At 40.8% G+C, this 26,177-nt stretch overlaps 1 protein-coding gene across 2 annotated transcripts; it reads right to left on the bottom strand.

Moving 5' to 3' along the window:
• Nucleotides 1-910: 910 nt before the first annotated feature.
• Nucleotides 911-23,276, bottom strand: MED6 (mediator complex subunit 6). Of its 2 annotated transcripts, XM_080660557.1 has the most exons (8): nucleotides 22,996-23,276; nucleotides 17,837-17,996; nucleotides 15,689-15,780; nucleotides 13,573-13,655; nucleotides 13,301-13,409; nucleotides 11,420-11,535; nucleotides 6,357-6,384; nucleotides 911-5,297 (listed from the first exon to the last, which is right to left on the bottom strand). In XM_080660557.1, exons 1-8 carry the CDS (start codon nucleotides 23,015-23,017, stop codon nucleotides 5,167-5,169), a joined length of 741 nt encoding a protein of 246 aa, XP_080516683.1. In that variant the 5' UTR covers nucleotides 23,018-23,276; the 3' UTR covers nucleotides 911-5,166. The 2 variants fall into 2 exon arrangements, with proteins under 2 accessions (XP_080516683.1, XP_080516684.1); XM_080660558.1 differs by lacking the exon at nucleotides 11,420-11,535 and having other exon boundaries at nucleotides 22,996-23,201.
• Nucleotides 23,277-26,177: the final 2,901 nt, after the last annotated feature.

Below are 26,177 nucleotides of genomic sequence, written 5' to 3'. Positions count from 1 at the left end.
AGTTCACCCAGATTTGGTTCTGATTGGTCGGTTTCTATGCCAGTCAGTGTCTCCAGGCCTGATCAGAGAAGGGGGGCTGATTAGTAGCCCCCACGGCAGCCCGGAGAGAAAGAGAGTGGCAAGGGCTGATCAACAGCTGTCACGGAGGCTATGGATCAGACCCTGCTTCTCTCTCCAGACCTCTCTCTGGGCCTGATCTGCAGCCCCCTCAGCAGTCAGTGCTGGGTTGCCATGCCTGCAGCAGCAGCAGTCAGTGTTGGGTCGCCACGGCAACCCAGCACTGACTGCAGGACTGACTTCTGGTGTTCAGTCGAGCCTTCGGTCCTTATGGTCACTGCCATTGTATATATATAGATGAACTCATTTTTATTAAAAATTATTATATAGTCTAAGCCTGTTAACTGACTCAACCAGGTCCATTGGTTGGTTAATGAGAAAAATGTTAAAGCATAGGGAAAGATACTTTAAGTACTTCATTTTAGTTTTAAAAAATATGTAAATTCATTATGCAATCTTTGGATATAGGACCAAGGACTTTTCTTTAACTATGGGCCCACCTGTTCCTTCTTAGTAAATCATATCCTTAAATTATTATTTAAGATTTCTGGTTTCAGTTTCTTTAAAATGCAGTGAGGACTTAAAAACATTCACAAAGCAATCCAGGTACACACTCTATCTAGATTTATATTTCTCCTCAATCTTTTAGAGTTGTCTCACCCACTCTTCATTGACTGCAGTTTTTCTAAAGATCTAGCCCTTAGCAAATCTTTTTAACACATTAGACTTAGTTGAAATAGAAATAATAATTCTTTTACGCTCACATTTTAGTTTATATATTTGTATATTTTGAAATTTCAAAATTACTATAGTGAGTACAACTAAAATAAAAGGTTGACAAGAAAAATAGGAAATCAAAACATTTATTTATAGATACATTGTTACACAGTAAAAATGTAAAGAAAACAAGTGATTACCAAAAAAAATTAGGGATAAGGATGCCCTCTGATCAGAAGGACAAGCACTGTAAATAGAAGGGAACATAAAGTAGTTTCTGAGGTAATGGCAATGTTCAATTTCTTTACCTGCATATTGAGCTACACAGGTACAATGAGTTGTACTCTAATATTTTGTGTGCTTTTCGATTAAGTGATATTTTGCAGTAATGTAGTTATTAGAAAAGGAGCTTTGCTGGAAAAATACTTGAAGGAAGAATGACAAAGAAAGAGTTAATAACTTTATGTCAAAAATTCATGCTTAAATAAATGGAAAATGAGCAAAGTGCAAAAGTTTATATAATATGCTGCCTTTTGTGTAAGAGGGAAAATAGGAATATACCTATATATCTTTGTAAAATAGAGAATAACTAAGTTGCTTACTGTTGAGGGGATGGGTAGGGAATGAGGTGGAAAAGACAGAAGAAATGAGTGGGCCAGAGGATGAAGGGCAAAATACTTAGAATCTTTTTTGACAGTTCTGACAATTATAACCAAGTTAACATCTCACATGCCTCAAACAATATAACAAAACAGAAATTAATATGATGGGGGGGGAAACTAAAATTAAATTCAGAACAGAATAAAATCAACCAAACAACCTAATAAATGAGTAATGTAACCACACTGAAAAGGAAAAAAAGTGAGCCAATGTAATTTTTTAATATAGTTTTTATTTTTTTTAAATATATTTTATTGATTTCAGCCAGAGACAGGGAGAGAGAGAGAACCATCAATGATGAGAAAAAATCATTGCTATTGCTAGGCTGCTTCCTGCATGTCCCCCACTGAGGATCTAGCAACCTGGGCATGTGTCCTTGATTGGAACCGAATCCAGGACCCTTCAGTCCACAGGCCAACATTCTATTCACTGAGCCAAACCCGCTAGGGCTAATATAGTTTTTACTGATTTCAGAGAGAGGAAGAGAGAGGGAGAGATAGAAACATCAACGATGAGAGAGAATCGATTGGTTGCCTCCTGAAAGCCCCCTACTAGGGATCGAGCCTGAAATCTAGCTATGTGCCTTAACCAGGAATCGAATCCACGACCTTTCTGTGTACAGGATGACTCTCCAACCAACTGAGCCACACCAGCAAGGGCTCAGCTTTACTTCTTTTGTTGCAATTTACACTTAAGGTAAAAATTACTTCTAAGTAATTAGCATTTTAAAATATTTTTAAATTGATATCAGAGAGAAAGAGAGGGAGAGGTATAGAAACATCAATGATGAGAGAGAATAATTGATCGGCTGCCTCCTGCATGCCACCTACTGGGTCTTAAGCCCACAACCCAACATATGCCCTGACTAGAATTGAACTGTGACCTCCGGGTTCATGGGTCGACGCTCAAACACTGAGCCACACCAGCTGGGCTGAATGGAAGTAATTTTAAAACACAATATCTAAACTACATAGCTTCAAGCTAAACATTAAAAGAAATAAGCAAACTCTGAACTCTAATTAGGAGGTCTCTTTTTGGCAGAGGTACAGTTAGCAATTCTAAAACTACTTTGTTATTATAGGATTAAGCAAGTAAAAATACTGTGGATAACAGGAACCAGCATTCTCACCAATGTGAGAGTTATACATATAGAAAAGAGTGAACCCTGTGGTGATGGACTGGCATTGGGGGTATTAGTGTGAATTGATGGCTTTTAATAAACATAGATATATGTGTGGAGATGTATGTGTATTCACTCATCTGTAAGTATATATCTAGTTCTTAACTGTGTCAGCTGAAAGGGCCTAGAAGCAATGACACAATAGCAAACGAACACACCTAGCACAAAGATCTTGATTTCCAAATGCATTCTCCACCAAAAGGAACTAGGGACCTTAGAAACATGGCTGATTCCAGGCCAAGGTTGGAAAGAACATGGAATATCCTACTGTGCCAAAATGTAAAGAAAATGCTCAATGAATGAGAGGGTCATATCAAAAGGACACAGGAATCAGCGTGAAGAGGCTCTCATGGCACAATCTGGGACAATTTGAGCATCAATATAAATAATAATAGTAAAGAAATAAAACTTATCAAATAAAATAAGAATCTAGAAGTTCAAAATGATATAAATAAGTACAAAGGGGAGAAAGGAAAACTCTCATCTTTATAGCAAAAAGCCAACTAATAGTCATAGAGGAATTCTGGACTTAGAAATTGACCATTTGGCAACCATCATATTCAGGCAAGAATTATCAATGGATGCTAACTTGTGGGAAAAAGTTTGAGGAATACCATGCTATTTACAAAACCTCCATTTCCCCCACAAGATAGCTCTAAATTACAAAAGAAAAAATAGTAACTTTACAGTAGAGTAACCTGACAGACAGTACCTTTAACCAAGTAAAGTTGACATCATCAGAAATGAGGCCAATTAATAGCATGTACCTCCACAAGCATCTTTTCCATGTTATTCCTGATAAAAGCACAAGAGGTGAATTTAATCGTGAAAATATATCGAAGAAAAGCAAACTGAGAGACATTCAACAAAATAACTGGCCTAAACTCTAAATATCAAGTCATGAAACACAAAGAACTATTCCAGATTAAAACAGACTAAAGAGACAGTACAACTAAACCCAATGCATAATTCAGGATATTCTTTTGCTGTAAATGACATTCTTGGCACCTCTGGTAAGATATGAATGAGATCTACAGATTAGGTAATGGTATCATTCCAGTTTAATTTTGGTAACTGTACTATAGCTATGTAAGAGAATGTCCTTGATTTTAGGAAATATACACAAAAGTACTTAAGGGAAATGGGCATGAACATGTCTGCAAATGACTCTCAATCCAAAAGTAAAAGGTGTGAATATACGTGTAATAACTATCTATCTATATATTTATATTTATATTTATATTTATATTTATATTTATATTTATATATAGAGAGAGAGTGAGAGAGAGAGAGAGAGAGAGAGAGAGAGAGAGAGGAAAATAGCAATTGTCAGCGAGAGTTTGAGATGGGGGAGAGGACAGAAAAGGATTGAAGAATAAAAACAAATATGGAAAAACGTTAACATATGAGGAGTTTTGGCAAAAGGTATATATATGTAGGAATCCTTTGTACTATTTTTACACTTTTCTGTAAGCCTGAAATTATGTCAAAATACAAAGCTAAAAGAAAAATCTCACACAATACAGAAAATCAGACATTTCATAAAAGCAAAAGTCAAACATGAGTAATTATTTAACCACCTAAAATAATTAAAAAAGTATTTTTTGTAGTAAATTCTGGAGGGGTTAGTATTTTCATATTTTACTGAGTGACAACTGGTTCAAACCTTTTGAGAAAAAGTAACTTGGCAATATGGACTAGGAGTAAAGTAAAGAGTCTGGTGATTCTACCACTGGGACTCTATGCTAAGGAAATAAATACTAAATATCGGAAAGTCATTGCAGATAAATGTAATCACAACAGCTTCATTTAAAATAATGCAAATTGGGAAATACCTAAGTAGAACACAAGAAGAGTTTAAGAAAATGTATAATCACTTACAGGAATTATTCATTCAATTATTAAAATAAATAATATAAAAAACTAAGTAAACATGGAGAAATGCTTACAACAGACATAATAATGTGATAAAGTAAAATTATATGGACAGAATAATTACAAGTTTTGGTTTCTAAAATATGCACAGAAAATAAAGACAAAGAAAATTCACAAAACTGTTAAAGGATTTGTAGGGTGATGGTATAGGCAAGTGAGTTTTTTCCATTTCTTTATCATTCAAATTGTTAAGTAATTGAATTATTTTAATACTGAGAAATATGCAACTAAAAAAAGAAACTAAACTTGTATTTAATACTTTAATCCTTTGTGTTTACAAAGTGCATCTGGAAATATTTCAGAGAGAGAAATAAGGGGGAAAGTCATGATAAAGTAATTTAGACAAATACTTTAATTTGGTTTCAAACATATATAAGCAGTATACATGTGAGTGAGGAGGCTGCTCAAGTCCTGTAGGGGAAAGGTTACAAAAAATACATACAAATACCCATCTCAAAAGCATGAGGGTCCTTATATCCTTTCTTAAAGAGCATAAAGAGCAAGCACATTCTATACAAATGAGAGGTGTGACAAAGAATTTTAAAGTTCAAGAGCCTGTCACAGTAATGAGGTATGATAATGGACAAGAAGTCTTACAAGCTTCTCTTGTCCAAAACTCACTGAAGTCTCATTCGTTTTTCAGGGGGACCTTTAGTGCTCACTGTCTGTTGGATGTTCTTTGTGGTCTCCTTCTCATCAGACTTCACAGTTTCTGGTGTAGGTTCTGCCTCTTTCTTTGTCTGATCCACTACCCATCAAAAGGAGTTATTTTTTGGAGGAGGAGAAGGATAAAGGGATGAGATCAATTTAGATAACAGTTAATGTGAATGTTTCAAACTCTTACCAATTCATTTTAGACCTGCTTATCTCAAGTTCTAAATTTAGCTGTTTCATCAGGCAGATGTATAAGAATCCATTTACAAGTCTAAAAACCTGATAACCCAAGCAAATTTGTGATACTAGACAAAAACACATGGCATTTAAATAAGATAGTATTATTCCATCCCAGTTCAATGGATAGGTCAACATCTCTTTTCAATGATGAACCAGAATACCTTTCTCCACACTGAAATTTGAGCAATTTGAACCCCCAAACCTCAAATCATCTCAGCTTTTCCACACCATCTCAATTCCTATTCTTCCCACTCTGATTCACCTTTTAAATACTAACATCACTACCACAAAAGCATCATCTTGCCCAGCCAGCCTGGCTCAGTGGCTGAGTGTCCACCTATAAACCAGAAGGTCACAGCTCCATTCCCGGTCAGGGCACATGCCCGAGTTTCAGGCTTGGTCCCCAGTGTGGGGTGTGCAGGAGGCAGCCGAGCAATGATTCTCTCTCATCATTAACGTTTCTATCTCTCTCTCCCTCTCCCTTCCTCTCTGAAGTCAATAAACATATATATTAAACAAAAAAACAAAAACAAAAACAAAGCACTGTCTTTTGGCAATTCAGCAAATCCCAAGGTTAGGAGTAACAAACTACAATGAGAGAATCTAGAAAAGGGGTGGGGAATGTACAGCCCCTGGCCATGTAAGTCCCAAGAAATCATTTGGTCTTAGGCATTAGGATGAGTTAATTAAATGTTTGACCAAATATAGCAGGCTAATTTTTAAGCTGATAATTTTGTATGGCACTCGGATGATGTTACAAATATCCAAATGACCCTTGGCAGAAAAAGGTTCCTCACCCCTGGTCTAGAAGGACTAAATGACAGTAGCTCATCTCATATGCTAAGTTGTTACTGAGTTAAACAGGCTGTTTTGTCTTATTTGAAGTTTAACAAGAATATCAGATGAACCATACCTGGGACAGGCTTTTCTCCAGACTTTTGCTATAATGGAAAACAGAGAAAACGAAAGAGTGGGGAGAAGTAGAAGAAAACAGGGCAAGTTAGCAAAGTTTTTTTTTTTTACTTCATAATTCTTATTAAAATTACACCTTCATTCAGGCATGTGCCCTGATGAGTAGGTTTATAAATAACTTCATGAAGAGGAACCATTGTATGTATCATAAAAAGTAAATTTATCATTTTCTAATTCTTATTCACCTGTTTCAAAAAAGACAAATCTAAAACTAGAACAGAAGAGTCAAACATAAATAACCCCTGAACACCTACAAAACCCTCTGTCTCTGCATCCAGGCTACATGATTTACAAATATCAGCTAAGTAGACTCGAATGGAAGGGAAAATGGAGACTTTCAAGACTTTGGAGACTAATTTGCTTAGGGGATAGGAACTATAAAAAAAGTAGAATGAAGTTTAGATGAACCATCTGACTTTTAAAGATGGCAGGTATGGGAAGTACAGAGGGAAAAGAGGTATTTTTCTATGAACATAAGGTTTCTGATGAGTATACTATTAAAAAGCAAACTGCAGCCCTAGCTCGTTTGGCTCAGTGGATAGAGTGTTGGCCTGTGGACTGAAGAGTCCCAGATTTGATCCCGGTCAAGGGCATATGCCTGGATTGCGGCTCGGTCCCCAGTGGGGGGCATACAGGAGGTAGCCAATCAATGATTCTCTCTCATCATTGATGTTTCTATCTCTCTCTCCCTCTCCCTTCCTCTCTGAAATAAATAAAAATATATATTAAAAAAAAAAACACACAAAAAACTTCCAAGTTAAAAATAAAAAGCAAACTGCAGGGAAAAAAAATGCTGGGGACACTAGAAGTCAGGAACAAGGTCAGATCCTTGATTCTGTACCGCAGTTCTTTTACTTGGTTGAGTCCTGTTGAGTCCCTTTTCCTATTACTCAAGTTAAATGCTTTAAAACACTTTCCTCCTCTTCCTTCCTCCACAAGGCTCACAACCTATCCCTCACTCTCAGCCAATTACTCCACCTCTTATGTTAAACAAAAAAAAGTGGCCCTGACCAGGTGGCTCAGTTTATTGGGAGCATCAAAAGATTGCAGGTTTGCCAAGGCCGGTTTGGCTCAGTGGATGGAGCGTCAGCCTGTGGACTGAGGGGTCCCAGGTTCGATTCCGGTCAAGGGCATGTGGCTTGGTTGCGGGCACATCCCCAGTGGGAGGTGTGCAGGAGGCAGCTGATCGGTGTTTCTCTCTCATCGATGTTTCTGACTATCTATCACTCTTCCTTCCTCTCTGTAAAAAATCAATAAAATATATTTAAAAAAAAAAAAGATTGCAGGTTCAATTTCCAGTCAGGGCACATACCTAAGTTGCAGGTTTGATTCCCAGGGGGGGCACATATAGGAGGCAACCGATCAATCTTTCTCTCTCGCATCAATGTTGTTCTCTCTCTTCCTAGAAATCAATGAAAGCATATTCTCAGGTGAGGATTAAAAAAAGAAAAAGTCAATGCCCCAAGTTCCCTTCCATCTATTGACCTTCAAACTTATTACACCTTTAATACACACACACATACAGGGTGGGGCAAAAGTAGGTTTATAGTGGTGAGCACCCAAAACAGAGAGTTTATTCTTGGATTGTTATTGATTATTGAACAACTGCAAACCTAATTTTGCCCCACCCTGTATATAAAATACCTTCATACACTTCCCTATCATCTCAAAAAGTGTTCTCTTCATTTCAAAGTTAGTGCCTCCATTTGTTTTCTGAATTTCTTTCTGAATTTACATGCTCTCCCTAAGCTTTGTAACCTATTCCTTTGACTAAAGACTACGTTTTCTGATATCACATGTGCCAGGTTCATGCAGCCAACTGCCTACCAGCCCACGCCAGCTGCAAGTATTAATAAGATTAAAACTGAGCTCTGTATGACTATCAATTGTGCAGAAAGGTTAACACAGAAGGCCTAAGGCTGCTTTCCTTAGAAAGGCCAGCTTGTGAGGCTGGACCTTGGCTGGGGACTAGGAACTTGGATTTCTGGAGGATTCTCACCATTCCCTAATAATGGTGGCTACTGCACCTAGACTGTTTGTACATACAATGTTCTTTATGTTGAATACCTGCTTTCCTGCAGAAAATGTAGTATTTTGGTACATGCTAGACAAAGCATATACGTGACAACCCTCCCACCCACCTCCCGCCACCTAAAAACCACAGGCACCAAGTCCCTAATGGACTTTCTTGGACAGAAATAACACATACATGTTGCTGTATTTCCACTGTTGAAAGGAGTACACTCTGTGTGATCCCTCGTGGGAAGGAGAGAGTATAAGGAGGCCTGCACATGGATTCCTCCAGACTCCACTTATGTTTTTAACCTTATAAATGGCTGTATATCCTTATGTCACTGTAATAAATCCTGCTGAGTCCTTTAAACACATCACCAAACATGGGGGAAGTCACAGAAACCCCCAACACAGCTACATCATCACATATCTTATGAACATATTAGGACTTAAACATGTCAACAAATATTTTCCAATTTAAAATAGTAAAGGAAATATATGGCGTACACTGAGGGAGTGAGAAACTGAGAAGGGATATTCTAATACTACTAGCATCAAACCATATGAACTATATTGGACACTATATTGAACTATATTACCTGGATATTGGAATAATGTCATTATCTAACCAACCCACATTGTCTAATCTTTTCTAGTGAAAATTGTCAGACAAACTAGTAGGATGTGGCTTGAGATGAGAAAATAGAATGGGGGTGCCTTTCTGATAAAATTTAATCATGTGACCTTGGGATAAACCTAGCTGAAGTAATAGCCTATGGTGTTCTAGCAGCTTCTGAAAACAGCACTGAAAAGACATTCACCACAGAAAGCTCTGAGGGCCTCAACTTCCATCATATTATTATCCGTGTACCCTTCAGTGGTAACAAGAATTAAAATATGGAAAATAGTTTTGGGACTTACTTCTTCAATATTCTCCTGAGCATCCCCCTAATGGGCAACATTCCTAGGATCTGTGCAATACAATGGATTAGTAGGACTAAGTCCTGAGCTACCAATGGTTCTGGGAGATACAATGGGTAAACAGGAGTTCATAGGAGACTTCACGTCGGCCAAGGATCTATTTTCTTCTCTAGATCTGAGGAGAAAGGTTTTAGGTAGGAGGAGCAAAGGGATTATTAACAGTTATAGAGAGAGCCATCTTTTTCCTGCTTCTATTACATAAAAAGAGTCAGACATGCTTTCTCTTTGGGAGTTGGTTTTTGGCCCTTGGAAGGTTAAAAGAAAGGAGGGGTTCTGGAAAGTGACAGCTTTATGTGTGACTACAGCTAAACCTTTCAAAGAAAAATGTAAAAAACTCATTGAAATGATATACAGTCATCAACCTGCTTCAAATAATTGGGAGTAAGTGGGGGAAGAATAGATAAAACTAGAATGGGTGGGTGTATGTTTGATAATTGTTGAAGCAGGATAATGGGTATATGGGGGTTTCATATGTCACAACTCAATTTGGACTGCGTTTCAAATGCTCATTAGTCACATGTACCTAATGGCTTCTGTACAGTGCAAGTCTAGGTGTTCTTCCCCCCAACCCCCACCCCATTATATACTATGCAGTACTCACTGAATAAATGGTCAACCATACCTAACTGCTTATACCAGCCGTGGGCAAACTACGGCCCGCGGGCCGGATCCGGCCCGTTCGGCTGTTCTATCCGGCCCGTGGAGCCGAAAGAACGAAGGGTTCTCTTGCTCTCCCCTCTGCTCCTTTACTTTGAATTTATATTAGTTCACATAAACACTCCATCCATGCTTTTGTTCCGGCCCTCCAGTCCAGTTTAAGAACCCATTGTGGCCCTCGAGTCAAAAAGTTTGCCCACCCCTGGCTTATACTCTGCAGTGGTTACACATCACCCTACAAACAGCTGTAATTAATTTATTCATTAGACACTGTTTCATCTTCAAGTGTAATCATGACATTTCTCTAAACTGGCTTTCCTGTCCTGAGCTCTATCTGTGTCCTCTGTTCCCTTCACGCACACATCTCTCTCAGAGTGAAGTCAGGAAAGGGGGAACAGGAGGCTGTCCTAAAGTCATCTCATGGTGTCAAAGATCTCATTTAACCTAAAATTACCCTTTAAAAATCTCTTAATTAGGCTCCCCACAAGAAAAGCAGTATATATGACCTTGTGTATACATAGCCCTGAAAGGATCCATTAAGGACTGAGACTAACCAGGAGAATATTATGTTCACATATTCCATCTCATACCTACTTCACTTCAAAAGCTCATTTAGTAGAATGGCAGGTAGATTTGCTATTATTGTTGGAACTAATGGAATTCATGTATCTTAAACACCAACATGATGTAACTCTTACTATTACTCCTACCTCCTCCATTTATCATGGCAAACCTTTTGCCTCAAATGTTCTGTGGGGTTTTTTTTGTTACTAAAGTTTTAACCATTCTGTCATTTAAGTTTTAACCATTTTGTCACATCAGGCTCGAAGTGAGCACTTAAGAGTAAAACAGCTTGAGTTTCAGATTCTAGTTTTGTTATTATCTATGACATTTTCGGCAACCTTTTGAATGAAAATATTGTCTATATCTAGGTCTTACAGTTTGTTAAAATTCAATGAGTAATTAAACTGAAGAGCACAGAACAGTGTTATTTCTATTCCCTTTACCCACTTTCTCCACTAAGTCTTTGAAAACCTCTTTGATTCAGAGATCATTTTTTCAACTAATGAGGAGAATCAATACTTTTAGGTCACATCTGAAACAGTTCTCAATTAAAAACAAATATACCAGGCTCTGACCAGAATAGAGCGTCATCCCGACATGCCAAGGTTTGGGGTTCGATATCTGATCAGGTCACATACAGGAAGCAGCCAATGAATGCATAAATAAGTGTAACAGAAAATTGGTATTTCTCTCTCCGTCCCCCCTTCCTCTCTCTCTAAAAATCAATAACAATAACTTAAAAATAAAAATGCCAGGGAACAGTATCAAATTTACCACACGTTTCATTACCTGCACAAATTTGGGTGGAAATTTTTGTCTGAGGTCTAGGAGTAAAGCATCCACACGTTGCCTCTGGAAAATAGAGCTTGGTTCTTCTTTCCTTTTGGTTTTAGGTTTAACTTTTTCTGTTAAAATACGAAGTCCAAATCAAAATACTGCCTAGTTTGGTGTTTTATATTTTAAAAATTTTTATCCGCCATGAATATACTCAAGCTTCATTATTTTTTATGGCTGCTAGTTAAAACATAATCTCCCAAATAAGTTAAACTGAGCATATACACAGAAGTATTCTAACTCTCCCTCTTAAATAAACTTAACATTCTAGCATTTAAAAAGCTGATGTCACCCTGGCTGGTATAGCTCAGTTGGATGGAAAATTGACCAGTGCACTGGTTCAATTCCCGGTCAGGGCACATGCTCAGGTTGCGGGCTCAATACCTGACAGGGGCATGCAGGAGACAGCTGATTGATATTTCCCTCTCACATGTTTCTCTCTCTCTCTCTCTCTCTCTCTCTCTCTCTCTCTCTCTCTCTCTCTCTCTCTTTCCCTCTCCTTTCCTCTCTCTCTAAAAATCAATAAAAGTATTTTAAAAATAAAAAAATAAAAAATAAAAAGCTGATGTCTTTTAAAGATACTTTAGTTTTAACTTTGTCAAGTATATGATTGTCTAACTACTATACACCTGAAACTAATACAAAATAGTACTGAATGTAAATTATAATGGAAAAAAATTTAGTATATAAGCATGGATAGAAAAAAGTATTTTAAAGCTAAAGTTTTCCATAATTACCAAAATCACAATCCAGATTATTTGTTTGAAATTACCTTGTGTATATTTTAAGTGTATTAAATGGTCTTTTCCCATGAATCCTAATAAGTGCAAATGAAAAATGCAACTTTCAAAAATTCCCCAAGTTACCATTCTCAATTATGAAGACTATAAATCACTAACAAAAACAAACAAACAAAAAAAAACAGGACAAACCAAACAGAAGGTCCTCAAGACAAGAAAGAACTTATAAGAGAAATTCTGAAATTAATGACATAGAATTTCCCTGGGGCTGGATATATATTGGGGGACGGTCTCTAAATGAAGGGTTCCAGATAAGTTTCATTCCAAACATTTCATTAGGGTAGGGGCAGAGAGCTCTTAGGAGAAGTTTATTTATCTAATATAAACTTTCCTACATCTGATGTTGCAACGTGCAACTACTATTAAGAATAAATATAACTGTATCTGAGAGACCATTCATGCCACAGCCTGAATTCTATTTAAAGGCTACTTTTCTGTTAGTAATTAATGCTGAATTGCTATTTCTCAAAGAAGGAAATACAGACTATAAGTATTCTGCTATAGACACACTTCTAGTACTTATTGGTAAAATATGGTATAGCAAGAGAGGCAGGTGAACAGCTATGGAAACTGGGGAACCTGGCATCCCAACAGGTGATAACATGGAAAAATAAAAAAAAAGACTGGTCACCTGGGAATAAGGCTCTAAGAGCATTTCCCCTAGTTTTAAGACTGGGAGATTGGGTTTCCTGATTTCAAGATGACTCTACAGTTACGTAAGCAAGAAATATCATCATTACTCAGTCATCATTGATTTTCTCTGCATGCTCCAAATATTTAAAAAACTTGAATCCACTTATCAAAGATTATCATTTACCTAACAGGTTGAAATGTATATCTGTTCCTATATGAAAGCTATTATTACCACATCTATTTATATAAATAGTAGCTGTGACAATGTCATAATCCTATGAAGAATCTTCCTAAGGGAAAGTAAAGCACACCTAGAAATCATCAATAGCTGTTGACCTAAAGAAAACAGATTCATTCTCAGATACCAAAAAATGTTTTCAGAAGGTCCAGGTGTCTTACCTACCTTGCTCTTCATGATCTTTGAAGTGCCACCAATACCCTTTGGAAGGATGATATCGACAGTATGACATAGCTTCATCAAAAGCTGACTGAATGCCATGCACTGCAGTGAGCTTGTGAAAAGAAAATGAATTCCCAATTTCTCATTAATAATGCTCAAAACATTTTAATACCCAACACTTTATACTAACTTACACAAGGAGCTCTGTTTGATTCTTGAAAGCAAGGTGGCTCAAGTAAATGTTTTTAGTGTTTAAATAATGTGAAGACACTTACCACTCTAGAGTTTATAACTGATCCCAAGTCTGGTGCCTGGTAGATCACTCCAGCAATGATATAGTAATCAGCCAGTGGGATAACTAAAGCAGTAGAAGGGAAAAAAACCATTTATGAATACAGCTATGTACACAAACTACTAAACAGATTTCCATAAAAAGAACAACTAAAATTTGACATTTTCTCATATTAAAACTTAAGGCAGGGCCTGGCATGCAGGAGGCAGCTGATCAGTGATTTTCTCTCATCGCTGATGTTTCTATCTCTCTCTCTCCCTCTCTCTTCCTCTCTGAAATCAATAAAAAATATATTTTAAAAAAATGTCCTGTTTTCGTAAATAAAGTTTTATTATAAAACAGCCACACCCATTCATTTACATTATTATCTACAGCTGCTAGCTGAGTAGTTGTCACAGAGACCATGAGCCCCACAAAGTCTAAAATATTTACGCTGTGGACCTCCGCAGAAAAAATTTTGTCAATTCTTGCCCTAGAGCAGTAAATCACCTGAGTATCCTGTTAAAATCAGATTCTTAATCAGTAGGCATAATGCATTTCTAACAAGTTCCCAAGTGATCTAACAAGTTCCCAAATGCTGCTGTCAGTCAACCACACTTTGGGGAATGAGACCTTACAGCAAGAGATTTATGGCCTAGGGTGAAGGTAACATGTGCTGAGCTTGCCTCTGTGCTCCCGTCCTGAGTCCGAAGGAATAAAACAGCTGCTAGCGAGGCTGGTGCCACCTTGTATAGCTTCTATACCTTGAACCCTCTCACCATGGAACTCTTATCCACGATCTTGCCTTTGTTCTAAGGTTCTCTTTTTTTTAAATCCTCACCTGAGGATATTTTCATTGATTTTAGAGAGGGGAAAGGAGAGAGAAACATCAATTGGTTGCCTCCTGTACACGTCCCAACCAGGATCAAACCCACAACCTAGGTATGTGCCCTGACCAGGAATCGAACCCACAACCTATCAGTGTATAGAATGATGTCCCAACCCACTGAGTCACACTGGCCAGGGCTAAGGTTCTCTTTTTCTCTGGACAAAAACTCTAGATTTTTTAACTAAATTTAAGTTCTTGATTCTAGAACTTCTTTAACAAGTCATTCTCTGGAATCAATACCAAGATTGTTACTAAATGTCTTGATGAGGGATTTTAAAATTAGGACATGTAGCTGGTCACCTTTGGAAGTAAGTGACTAATACTGTGATTCAAAATCAAATCTGCATTCTATACTCTTCAGTGTGATTTCCAAGGCAAGTTTTTGTTTGGTTAGATAAACCAGGTAAGACTTGTGGTTGAATGTGTCAATGAGGATTTTCAACTGACCTTCTCAGAACTTGGTAAAACTGCACCTACCATGTACTTTCTAACAGAATTAGACTCAGTGGTCTGAGATGAAAAGAAAGTTACTTGGAATGCTTGAGGGTCAGGTGGAATCCCAACACCTGTGCTCACAGGAAGACGTAGTTTAAATATAGCGAGTTGCTCTATTAGTGCTTGCAGAGCTGTCCCTGGGCATGCTGGGAGACTCCTGGTGTCCAAGCATGTGACTAGTGCAACTCCTTTTGAAATGTTTCCTAAGTGATAAAGCTATGTCTGCTATACTAGCCTGCCTAGACAATTTGTACAAACAATATGATTTCCTTCTAAGGCTCTGGAATTTTAGCAGGCATAAGAGGTCTACATGATTAGCCCTCATTAAAAATCTGAACTCAGAGTCTCAAATGGAGTTTCCTGAGCAGACATGCACACATGGAGCTGCATTTCACTGCTGGAGGGTATACTTGGTGTGGCCCCTCACAGAGGGGAAAGTATAGAAAGCTTACACCTGGACAGAGCCCACTTGATATGGCTTTTCTCCTTATTGATCTGGCTGGGGAGTCTTACTGTGTTACCCTAACAAAACTTACGCATGACTGACTATATGCTGAGTCTGCTGAGTCCCCCTAGAAAAGCATTGAACATATATGTTAGCTTGGGGATGCCCAAAAAAGAACCCAAGAAAACAAACGAACAAACAAACCAAAAAAAACAAAACCAACTGGATAGCTCAGAAAGTAAATAAATCATGTATTTTAAGAAAAAAATGCCTGAAGTTTACACATTTTACCTTGGGTAGGGGACTGCCGCTGTTGCTTCCGAATGATAAAAAGAATGGGCTCTTGAGCATGTAAAAGGATGTATTCCACTCCAACCATCTGACTGAATGAAAATAGAACACAGACATCCAGACATCTATGAATGACCTATAACCAATTCTGCAGAACATTCAGATTATTATATAAAAGTATAACAACACTGTAAGTAGAATTAAAACTGCCTGTGTTTGATATTAAAACCTGGCTGTTTAATAAAACTGGCTATTTTCCGAGGTAGTCAAATACAGATAAAGATCTGGTTTTTAAACAACAAAATCCTATCTAATAAAAGAGTAATATGCAAATTGACCGTCACTCCAACACACAAGATAGCTGCCCCCATGTGGACACAAGATGGCCACCACAAGATGGCCAGCAGGGGAGGGACCAGGTCTGCAAGAGAGGGCAGTTGTGGGCAATCAGGCCAGCAGGGGAGAGCAGTTGGGAGGGACAAGGCCTGCAAGGGAGGGCAGTTGGGGTTGATCAAGCCTGCAGGGGAGGGCAGTTGGGGTTGATCAAGCCTGCAGGGGAGGGCAGTTAGGGGTGACCAGGCTGGCAGAGGAGGGAAGTTGGGGGAGACCGGGCCTACAGAAAAGGGCAGTTGGGGGGGGGGGGTTAGGCCTGCAGGGAGAGCAGTTGGGGGGGGCAGGCCTACAAGGGAGGGCAGCTGGGGGTGATCAAGCCTGCAGGGGAGAGCAGATGGCAGACCAGGCCTGCAGGGGAGGGGAGTTAAAGGTGACCAGGCCTGCAGGGGAGGGCAGTTAGGCATCAATCAGGCTGGCAGGGGAGTGGTTAGGGGGTGATCAGGCTGGCAGGCAGAAGCAGTTAGGGGCAATCAGGAAGGCAGGCAGGCGAGCAGTTGGGAGCCAGCAGTCCTGGATTGAGAGAGAGATGTCCGACTGCCCGTTTAGGCCCGATCCCAGTAGGATCGGGCCTAAACGTACATCGGACATCCCTCCAGGGGTCCCAGATTGAAGAGGGTGCAGGCTGGGCTGAGGAACACACCCCCCCCCCCCCCGCATGCACAAATTTTGTGTACCAGGCCTCTAGTTTATTTATAAAATTTCATGATGAACTTAAATTTTCATCATGAAAGTATATTGAAGAGCATGTTCAAAAAAGGCAACCAAGCCCAGCTGGAGGGACTCAGTGGTTGAGTGTCGACCTATGAACCAGAAGGTCATGATTCGATTCCCGGTCAGGGCACATGCAAAGTCAATCCCCAGTGTGGGGTGTGCAGGAGGCAGATGATCAATGGTTCTCTCTCATCATTGATGTTTTTATCTCTCTCTCCCTCTCTCTTCCTCTCTGAAATCAATAAATATATATATATATATATATTTAAAAAGCAACCAAAATACCATGATGCTTCTTGATCTGGGAGATCTATAAATATATGTAAAATATAAAAGTATACATGATGAAGACTATTCATGTCTTGACTGTATATGTCAACTATATATTCTACCCAACTAGAAAATATCAAAAACCTTATTCTTGCCCCACTGCATTTTTTTATCTGGCAGATTATGTTTAAAACAATAAGTTGTCTTAATAATTATAAATATTTGTCTCATAACAAAAGTTATTTAAAATACCACAGAAATTTAATTTCATGAATTCCCCCTAATGTTTAGCTGACAAGATTTTAAAAAACCCACTTTATTACACAGTTGTTTCAGAAACTTTTATCACAGTAATAAATTCTTAATGTCCTAAGTCTGAAGAATCTTGCTTTAAGTTTAGCTAAAATTTTTTCTTTGTCATACAAAGAAAAATCTACTATAAACCTACTAAAGACACTAAATTACATGTAGAGGAGACAAAAGTATAGTTACTAGGTTGAGAATAACAGTTGCATTGCTCAGATCTACATTTATACCTCATAGCTATATTTTAATTGGACAGTAATACCATATATAAAGTTATTACAAAAAAGAGTTCCTAAGCAACAAATGACTACTAATAATTCCTTTGTCAATCAAAATTTGGTATGAACCCAAACAAAACTCCACTTCTTTCAAAACTTCTACTCTGTACTTCATGATCCACAGCTTGAAAGAACTGTTCACTGCAGAATCTCTAGATGGCAAAGATGCTACTTTCTTACAATAACTTACTTTAAGTGTTCTAATGTTAGTCTCTGCATTTTGACCACTTCATTATTACACGTTCTGTCATAAAAAGGATTACTTCTTTCTGAAAAGTAATCTAGGACACTTCCACTGTTCAAAATGGGGATCCATGTACTGTCAACCCAAGAGATTCCCAGTAGATTATCTATAAGAAAGAAACAAAACAATAAAAGATGAGAAAAGAGAAAAAAATCTAATCTTACAAATATTACATATCTCATGTTGTAGGCACTACAAATAGAAGGAAGACATGGATCCTAACTTACATACTCTCACAGTCTAACACAGTGGTCGGCAAACTCATTAGTCAACAGAGCCAAATATCAACAGTACAACGATTGAAATTTCTTTTGAGAGCCAAATTTTTTAAACTTAAACTTCTTCTAACGCCACTTTTTCAAAATAGACTTGCCCAGGCTGTGGTATTTTGTGGAAGAGCCACACTCAAGGGGCCAAAGAGCCGCATATGGCTCGTGAGCCGCAGTTTGCCGACCACGGGTCTAACAGAAGAGACAAGTATACAAAAAACAATAACAACTCAAGTGCTATAATAAAAGTATGAATAAATGTGTTATAAGAGCACAGTGGAGGGAGCAAAATACCTTACCTGAGGAAACTGGAATGATTTTTTATGGGGTGAGGGATTTAGCACTATCCTATCCTATATAATAAAAGGCTAATATGCAAATAGACCAAATGGCGGAAAAACCGAACAACCGGTCACTATGACATGCGCTGACCACCAGGTGGCACACACGGAACATGGCAGGCGTCGGCAGCAAGCAGCAGAGAGCGGAACATGGTTGGCATCAGCCACAGCAGGATGGTGGAGCAGGTGAGCAGGGGCGCCAGATCAAGGCAGGGCGCCAGTTGCTGTCATCGGGGCAAGCCTCTGGTGGTTACTGAAAATTCTTTGTTCGTGCGCACTGTGGTCCCACGGTCCCCCCAGCGCTCACACCTGCCTGGTGCTCATACCTGCTGCTGGCGCCGGCCCTGCTCGCACCTGCTGCCAGAGCTGGAGCTACTGCTCACACCCGCTACCGGCACTCAGCGCTAGTTGTGATCACTCGATGCTGTCAGTGGGTGCAAGTGGCAGCTGCTGGCCCCGATTGCCCCTGAGGGCTTCTACACTGCCCCTTGCTCCTGAGGGGCAATCGGAGCAGCAGCTGCAGCTTGCACCCACTGATGGCGCTGGCCCCACTTGCACCTGCCGCTGGCGCCAGCCCCAATCACTCCGTGCCATCAGCGGGTGCGAGCGGGGCCAGCACCATCAGCGTGTGGGAGCCACGGCAGTGAAGCAGGGCTTCCGGCAGACAGGGGGCGGGGGGCCGTTGCAGGAGGGGCTGAGTGGGGGCATGGAGGATGGGGCGAGACCCACCCCTGTGCCCACTGCAGCCTCAAGGCCCACAGTTCCTTTCAAGGTGCATGAATTCGTGCACTGGACCTCTAGTATGTTAAAGAATAAATAGAGGGTCAAGCTGGAAAGGAGGAGCAAAGCAATTCTAAGCAGAGAGAATGCATATACAAAGGTGGGAAAATATAAAAGTATATTATGTTTCAAGGATAATTTGATTAGATAGAGAAGTATAAGACTTGAAATTTAAAGAGATCTTTCAAAAAATTGGAAATCCTAAGTTTTTATATGTTGGCAACTAATTCAAAAGTTTTCAAACAACATTCATGCCAAAGAAAACACATCCAGAGCCACCAGTTTGCAATCTCCCAATTAGGACCAAGAAATAAATTAGGAAGTTATTATTATAGATGAGATGATACAAAAGTTAAAGGACAAATGAGAAGTACAATGCCCTTAATTACAAGTCATACAATTTCATATTTTAAAATTAAATTTGAAAATTTTCAAAATGCACAAAGAAAAAAAAAAGACATGGTAAAATAGAGCTAGACACCTTTAATTAATGAGCTTTTATTAGCTAATGGCTGCAATGATGTTTCACACTGCTAACTATACTAAATCCCACTAGGTGTGAGTCATGAACATCAAAATGCCTATATAATATTGGTTGAAGAAGGAAGTATTAAAACCTCAACCTCTCCTATACTGTAATTGCTTCTGGCATCTTTGAAGAAGTCAGCCCTAACCCAAGGTGACAAGCTGTTCCAAGCAAAATGAATCAAGTGAGAAAAAGTAAGTGTATAAAGGTAAAATGTGCTGTGTGCATTATAAAGGAAATAAATAGATGAAGTATGTTAATGATCAAATAATCCGTAGAGACTATTAAGATGATTCATCATAAATGGATCATGCCATAACTAAATACTGTATATAACAAGCCAGAAAATAAAAAGATAAATTTCCTAATGAAAAGCTACTAAGTAGAGTGTTGACCCGTGGACTGAAGGGTCCCAGGTTTGATTTCAGTCAAGGGCATTTGTAGAGGAAAATTTTAGGTTTCTTTATCACTTACATAGCAGAAACTATATATATATGGTATCATAATAAGTATTGACAATAAATTGTTAAAATATTACAGGTCATTTCCAGAAAGAAAATAATCTGCAGAAACAAATAAATGTTTAGTGAAGATCCTACCTACCAACAATTATGGATAATCAATATATATGGGCATGAGGTGATGAGAACCTAGTGGGAGGCAATGGCAATGCATCCTATCCTATATAAGAGGTAATATGCAAATTGACTGCCACGCCCTCACAAGATGGCTGCCTATGACCTGGCTGGAAGGGGGTTAGTGAGGGACAACCCAACGACTGAACAAGCAGGCTGTGTGAGGTGACCAGGCCAGCAGGGGGAACAGTTGGGGGCGACCAGGCCAGCAGCAGGGGGCAGTTAGGGGTGATCAGGCCGGCACACAGCGGCAGTGAGGGGTGATCAGGTTGGCAGGGAGGGAGCATTGGGGGGGGGGGCGACCAGGCCGGCAGGGGGGGCAGTTAGGGGAGATCAGGCTGGCGGGGGAGTTAGGGGTGACCAGGCAGGTGAGCAATTAGAAGCCAGCGGTCCAGGATTGTGAGAGGGATGTCCGACTGCCGATTTAGGCCTGATCCCTGGGATCGGGCCCAAACCGTCAGTCGGACATCCCCAGAGTGGTCCTGGATAGGAGAGGGTGCAGGCTGGGCTGAGGGGGATCCCCCCCTCCATGCACAAATTTCGTGCACTGGGCCTCTAGTAGGAAGATAAGGAGCAATCCTCCAATTATCTCTCTGGCCTCATCTCCTTTCCGCCTCCTTTCTGATTCTCTTTCAGCCATACCTGCCTCTATGCTGGTCCTCTAACGCACCAGGCATGCTCCCACGTTAGAGCCTTTGCAAAGACTCTAACAAATCCAAATAAAAAGTAAAACATTATGCAAGCTAAATATTTGAAAATAGTCTGAACTAAATGTTTCTTTTTTTATTTAGTAGCCAGGGTGCATGGTGACATGGCCCCCAAACAGCTCTCTAACAATCAGCAAGTGATAAAATTAGGCACTGGAAACATAACTTGTATGAAAGACAAATAATAAAAAGTATTTTTCAGAAATGCTGAAGATCACTGGACATTTTGAATAACTATAAAATGAGAATATATCTGCAATAATCATGCTAGACTTCATCCACTTTGGTTAATATTGAAAAAGGAATCTCAAACATTTCCCATTAAAAATCAAGTATATATAGCCCTGGCCAGGTAGCTCCGTTGATTCGAGTGTTGTCCCCATACACTAAGGTTGCAAATTAGACCACTGGTCAGGGCACATACAAGAATCAACCAATGAATGCATAAATAAGTGGCACAACAAATCTCAAATCTCTCTTCTCTCTCTCTCAAATCAATAAAAATCAAGTATATACAAAAACAATGTACATGGAAATTATTTGAAGCATATTATAGTTAAGCATCTTGAGTGGTTTCTGTTTTTGTTAATCCTCACCAGAGGATACTTTTAACCATTGATTTTTAGAGATGAGTGGGGGGGAGGGGGGGGAGAAACATCAATGTAAGAGAGAGGCATCAATTTTGGCTGCTCCCCCCACCGCCCCCGACCAAGGCGGGGATCGGATCTGCAACCCAGGTATGTGCTCTTGACCAGAATGTAACCCGCGACCCTTCCGTGCACCAGCGGATACTCCAACCACTGAACCACACCGGCCAGGGCTATAGTAAAGACTGAGGAAAGCCCTTTTTCTTTAATCTGATAGGGGTGGGGGTTGAATCTCAGCTTGCACCAAGGTACAAAAATCCACACTTCCTTTAAGAAAAAGTACCACGAAGTTTCAAGTGGAAATAAATCCACCTTGAGAGTTTCATACAAGTGTAGGGAGTTTTGTGGGAGATAAAGATAATCGCCGGCGCTCTCTCCGCTGAGTTTTTTCCTGGGAATTTCCATGATCCCTCCTCCCAACCTGGAGGAACCTGGTCTGTTGAGAACTAGGTTCTCACGCTTCAGCTATTTTTTAATAGCCCTTCCGGTTGGTTCCCTCCTTGGAATACCAGAGCACAACTTCTAGGCTTTTTTTTTTTTTTTTTTTTTGGTTTTGTTTTCAAATTCACTGAAACGGATGTGTGTAAGTGGGCTGAGAAGAGGATGTATAGCTTAATGCCTCCCGAGATCAAGCAGCGATGAAGGTAATGCGCCTCCATATATTTATTCCCTGGCTCGAAAAATATTTTAGTGCCTTTACAGTTCAGCTGTAAAAAAGAAACGACGCCTCAGTCATTGTTGGGTGTTTGATGGGAAGTACTGTAGACTCAAAAATAAAACAAGAAAATCTTAGGGGTTCAGGCTCAGGGACGCAAAGGGCGCGATGTCAGAAATAAAGCAGCCACGACGCCAAGTCCCAAGAGATGAACCAAGTCCCGTCGGTTCATCACCCCACCTCCCACTCTGCCATTCCTTCACCCGGGCAGCCCCAACATTTACTGTAGAAATATGTGTGTAAAACAACACTGCAGTTTGAGGGCTCAAAACACAGCTTTTTCCAATTCCTTGGTTTCGACACTTCTAAAGAGACCCCGCGAAACAGGGAAAAAACTAGGCTACTTTTCGCCAGACTGAAGCTTTGAGTCGTCCACAGAAAGCGCTTGGAGACATCACAAAGGAGCCTGAACCCTGCCCCGCAAGCGAGAAAGCCCAAACCAGACCCCAGACCAGCAAGAAACAAAGGCTGACAGCACAGGTTACCTCGGATATCCACCGCCGCCATAATTCCAAATATGTTCGCGGGTTCTCCTTCCGGCGCAGAGATAACGTAACAACTATGAAGACGGAAGCAGCGGGTAGCAGATCCTCGGGGCCCTGAGGAGAAATGCAGAGGGGAGCACAGAGCGGGACCTACAAGAGGGCAGGGAAGGAGAGGAAGCCAGGAGCATAGGGGAGCTGCTGGGAGGTGGAGGGGCCGGAGAGGAGAGGTAAGCGGCTGGGAGGTGGGAGCGGGGGTGGGAGGAGGTGGGGCTGGGAGGAGGAGGGGCGGGGCTTGGAGGTGGAGCAGGGCGGGAGGTCAGTGGCGGGAGGGGAGGGAAGGGGCGGGGATGGGAGATGGACAGGGGCGGGGCTTGGAGGTGAATGAAGCAAGGCTGGGAGATGAGGGGAGTACGCTGAGGTGGAGAGGGTGGGGAGGAGAGGGGCGGGGCTGGGAGGTGAAGCATGGCTAGGAGAGGAGGGGAGGACCGCTGAGGTGGAGAGGGGCGGGGAGGAGAGGGGCGGGGCTGGGAGGTGAAGCATGGCTAGGAGAGGAGGGGAGTACGCTGAGGTGGAGAGGGGCGGGGAGGAGAGGGGCGGGGCTGGGAGGTGGAGCGCGGCGGGGAGAGGGGCGGGGCTGGGAGGTGAAGCATGGCTAGGAGAGGAGGGGAGGACAGCTGAGGTGGAGAGGGGCGGGGAGGAGAGGGGCGGGGCTGGGAGGTGGACAGGGGCGGGGCTTGGAGGTGAAGCAAGGCTAGGAGAGGAGGGGAGTACGCTGAGGTGGAGAGGGCGGGGGAGGGGCGGGGCGGGGAGGTGGAGCGCGACGGGGAGCGGGAGAGCTAGGAGAAGAGGAACCCTGCGGAAGGGGAATGCCGCGGCGCAGCAAGCGAGGAAGGAGGCCGGGCATACTTAGTGGAAAAAAATGTTGGAGACTGAGCGAGTCCTACCCAGGCCCACCATTGAGAGATTCGAATATTCGAGCTTACTTTCCTATGATCGTTTTTAAAAACAAATGTTGATTATGCAGAGTTAGGGGTGGGAACATCTTCAAGTTAAAAAGCGCCCTCAGGTGCATCCAATGAGCTGTTAGATTAGGAGCTACTGGCCTTTTTATTTTCTACCCTCCCTTAAGGGTAGGGATGGGAAAGAACCAAGCAGAAAGAATTTGAAAGTCTTTAGCTTTTATTGTCACTCAAGTCCATTAAAAGTCTCAGCCCATTAAGTAAATGTATTAGATGCCTCTGAGGCAAAACTTTCACAAGACAGGAAATGTTTCAGAAGTAAAATATTAACAAAAGTTAAAAAAAAAAAAAGGGAATAACCCTGGCTCTATGTAAGGACCTAGTATCTTCATGCCAGGTAATCTGGGGTAGGTCGCAAGATGCCAGAGAGGGAGTAATTCTGTGGTATGGGGAAGCCATAGAAAGATTCTCAAGCTCCAGCGTGGCCCCATAAAAAGCAAAATGATATATCTACAAGCAAAACAAATACTTAGAAGAGAACCCCAAAATCTGAAGGTATAAGAAGCAGGTGCCTACATCTTCTCCAAAATTTAGGTACTGTGAAGGCTCCCCCAGAATTTAACCACAACCCAGGGGCAAGAGGAGAGCATCATGAATTTACTGGGATTTCCCAACTCATAGACTGGAAATCCAAATTTTTAAAATCTAGGTAAAATAAATTGCTTTGTTGCACTACAATTTTTGAACTGGAATTTTATAGCTGAGATGGGATGGGATGTATATAATGAATGCCCCAAGAAAGTATGGAGGAAATTTTCAAGGGCCTTGGCCGGGGTGGGGAGGGGGGCGGGGGAGGTGGTTCAGAGGGCATTCCATAAAGGGGGAACATCATGTCCAATAAACAGAAGTGTAAAACAACAAGCTTTTTGTTTTGTTGTTTTGTTTTTGTTTTCTTGTGTTTTTATTAGGAGAAAAGGAGATTAGGAAGAAATACCATAAAACAAGGATTTGTAGATAATAAAATACATGATAAACATCGAAGCCAGACCTGAAGGCAGCCTTTAACTTACAGGCAGTGGGAGAAATGTGATTGGCCTTCCATTTTAGAAAGTTTATTCAAGGAGAATGAGTTAGAGGCATTTACACAACTCAAAGCGGGGAGTCAGTTTAGGAGACTATTGCAAACTAAATGATGTCTATACTCATGCAAAGGCAGTGATAACTGAGGGAAGAGAAAAGATTACAGACATTTAGGAGATAGCATCAAAAGGGAATTAGTGACTAATAGATGAGCCTAAGGAGGGGGAGAATGGAAATAAAACATGATTCCCAAGATACTGATTTATAAAACTAAGTGCTATTAATCAGATTAGGAATAACACGTGAGTAAGTGAAAAAAAAGATAATGATTTACTTTTAAACATGTCCATGTTGTGCATGAAGTGTCTACAGGACACTCTGTACACTAGGATTTCTCAGCCTTTGCACTACTGACATTTTGGGCCAGATAATTCTCTTTATTTAATATATTTTTATTGATTTCAGAGAGAAAGGGAGAGGGGGAGAGAGATAGAAGCATCAATGATGAGAGAGAATCATTGATCAGCCGCCTCCTGCATGTCCCCTATTGGGGATTGAGCCTGCAACCCAGGCATGTGCCCTTGACCAGAATGGAACCTGGACCTTTCAGTCCACAGGTGGATGCTCTATCCACTGTGCCAAACCTGCTAGAGCTGGGCCAGATAATTCTTTCCTGGAAGTATGGGAAGCTGTTCTTTGCATTATAGGCTGTTTAGCAGCATCCCTGGCTTCTATCCACTGGATGCCATTAGCAGCCCTCCTCTCAATTCTGACAATCAGAAATACCTCCAGACATTGCTAAATACCCCCCACCCCGGGCAGTGGGAGCAAAACTACCCTCAGTTTGATAACCACTACTGTACACAGTATCTATAGGAGTGTGCAGTCAAAGCAGAAGAGTGTCAGGAAGAGAGGAGCACTCAACAGTGTCAAGTAGACAAGTGGAGTAGGGGCTAGGATGCAGGCATTGGATTTGGTAAGTAGAAGGCCTCAAACAAGAACAGTTTCTGTGGAATGGTTGGGGCAGAAGCTAGAGGAGAGGATATGTTCAGGAGTAAAGGGAAATGGCATTGGGTATAGACTGTGCTTTCAGGAAGCTTGGCTGAGAGGGAAGGCTAGACATAGTTAGAGCCACTACCTGGA

This window comes from Plecotus auritus, assembly GCF_963455305.1.
Source record: "Plecotus auritus genome assembly, chromosome: 1".
In the NCBI taxonomy this organism is placed as follows: domain Eukaryota; kingdom Metazoa; phylum Chordata; class Mammalia; order Chiroptera; family Vespertilionidae; genus Plecotus; species Plecotus auritus.
Note: the sequence above shows the minus strand (reverse complement) of the source record. Positions and strands in the feature narration are given on the sequence as shown.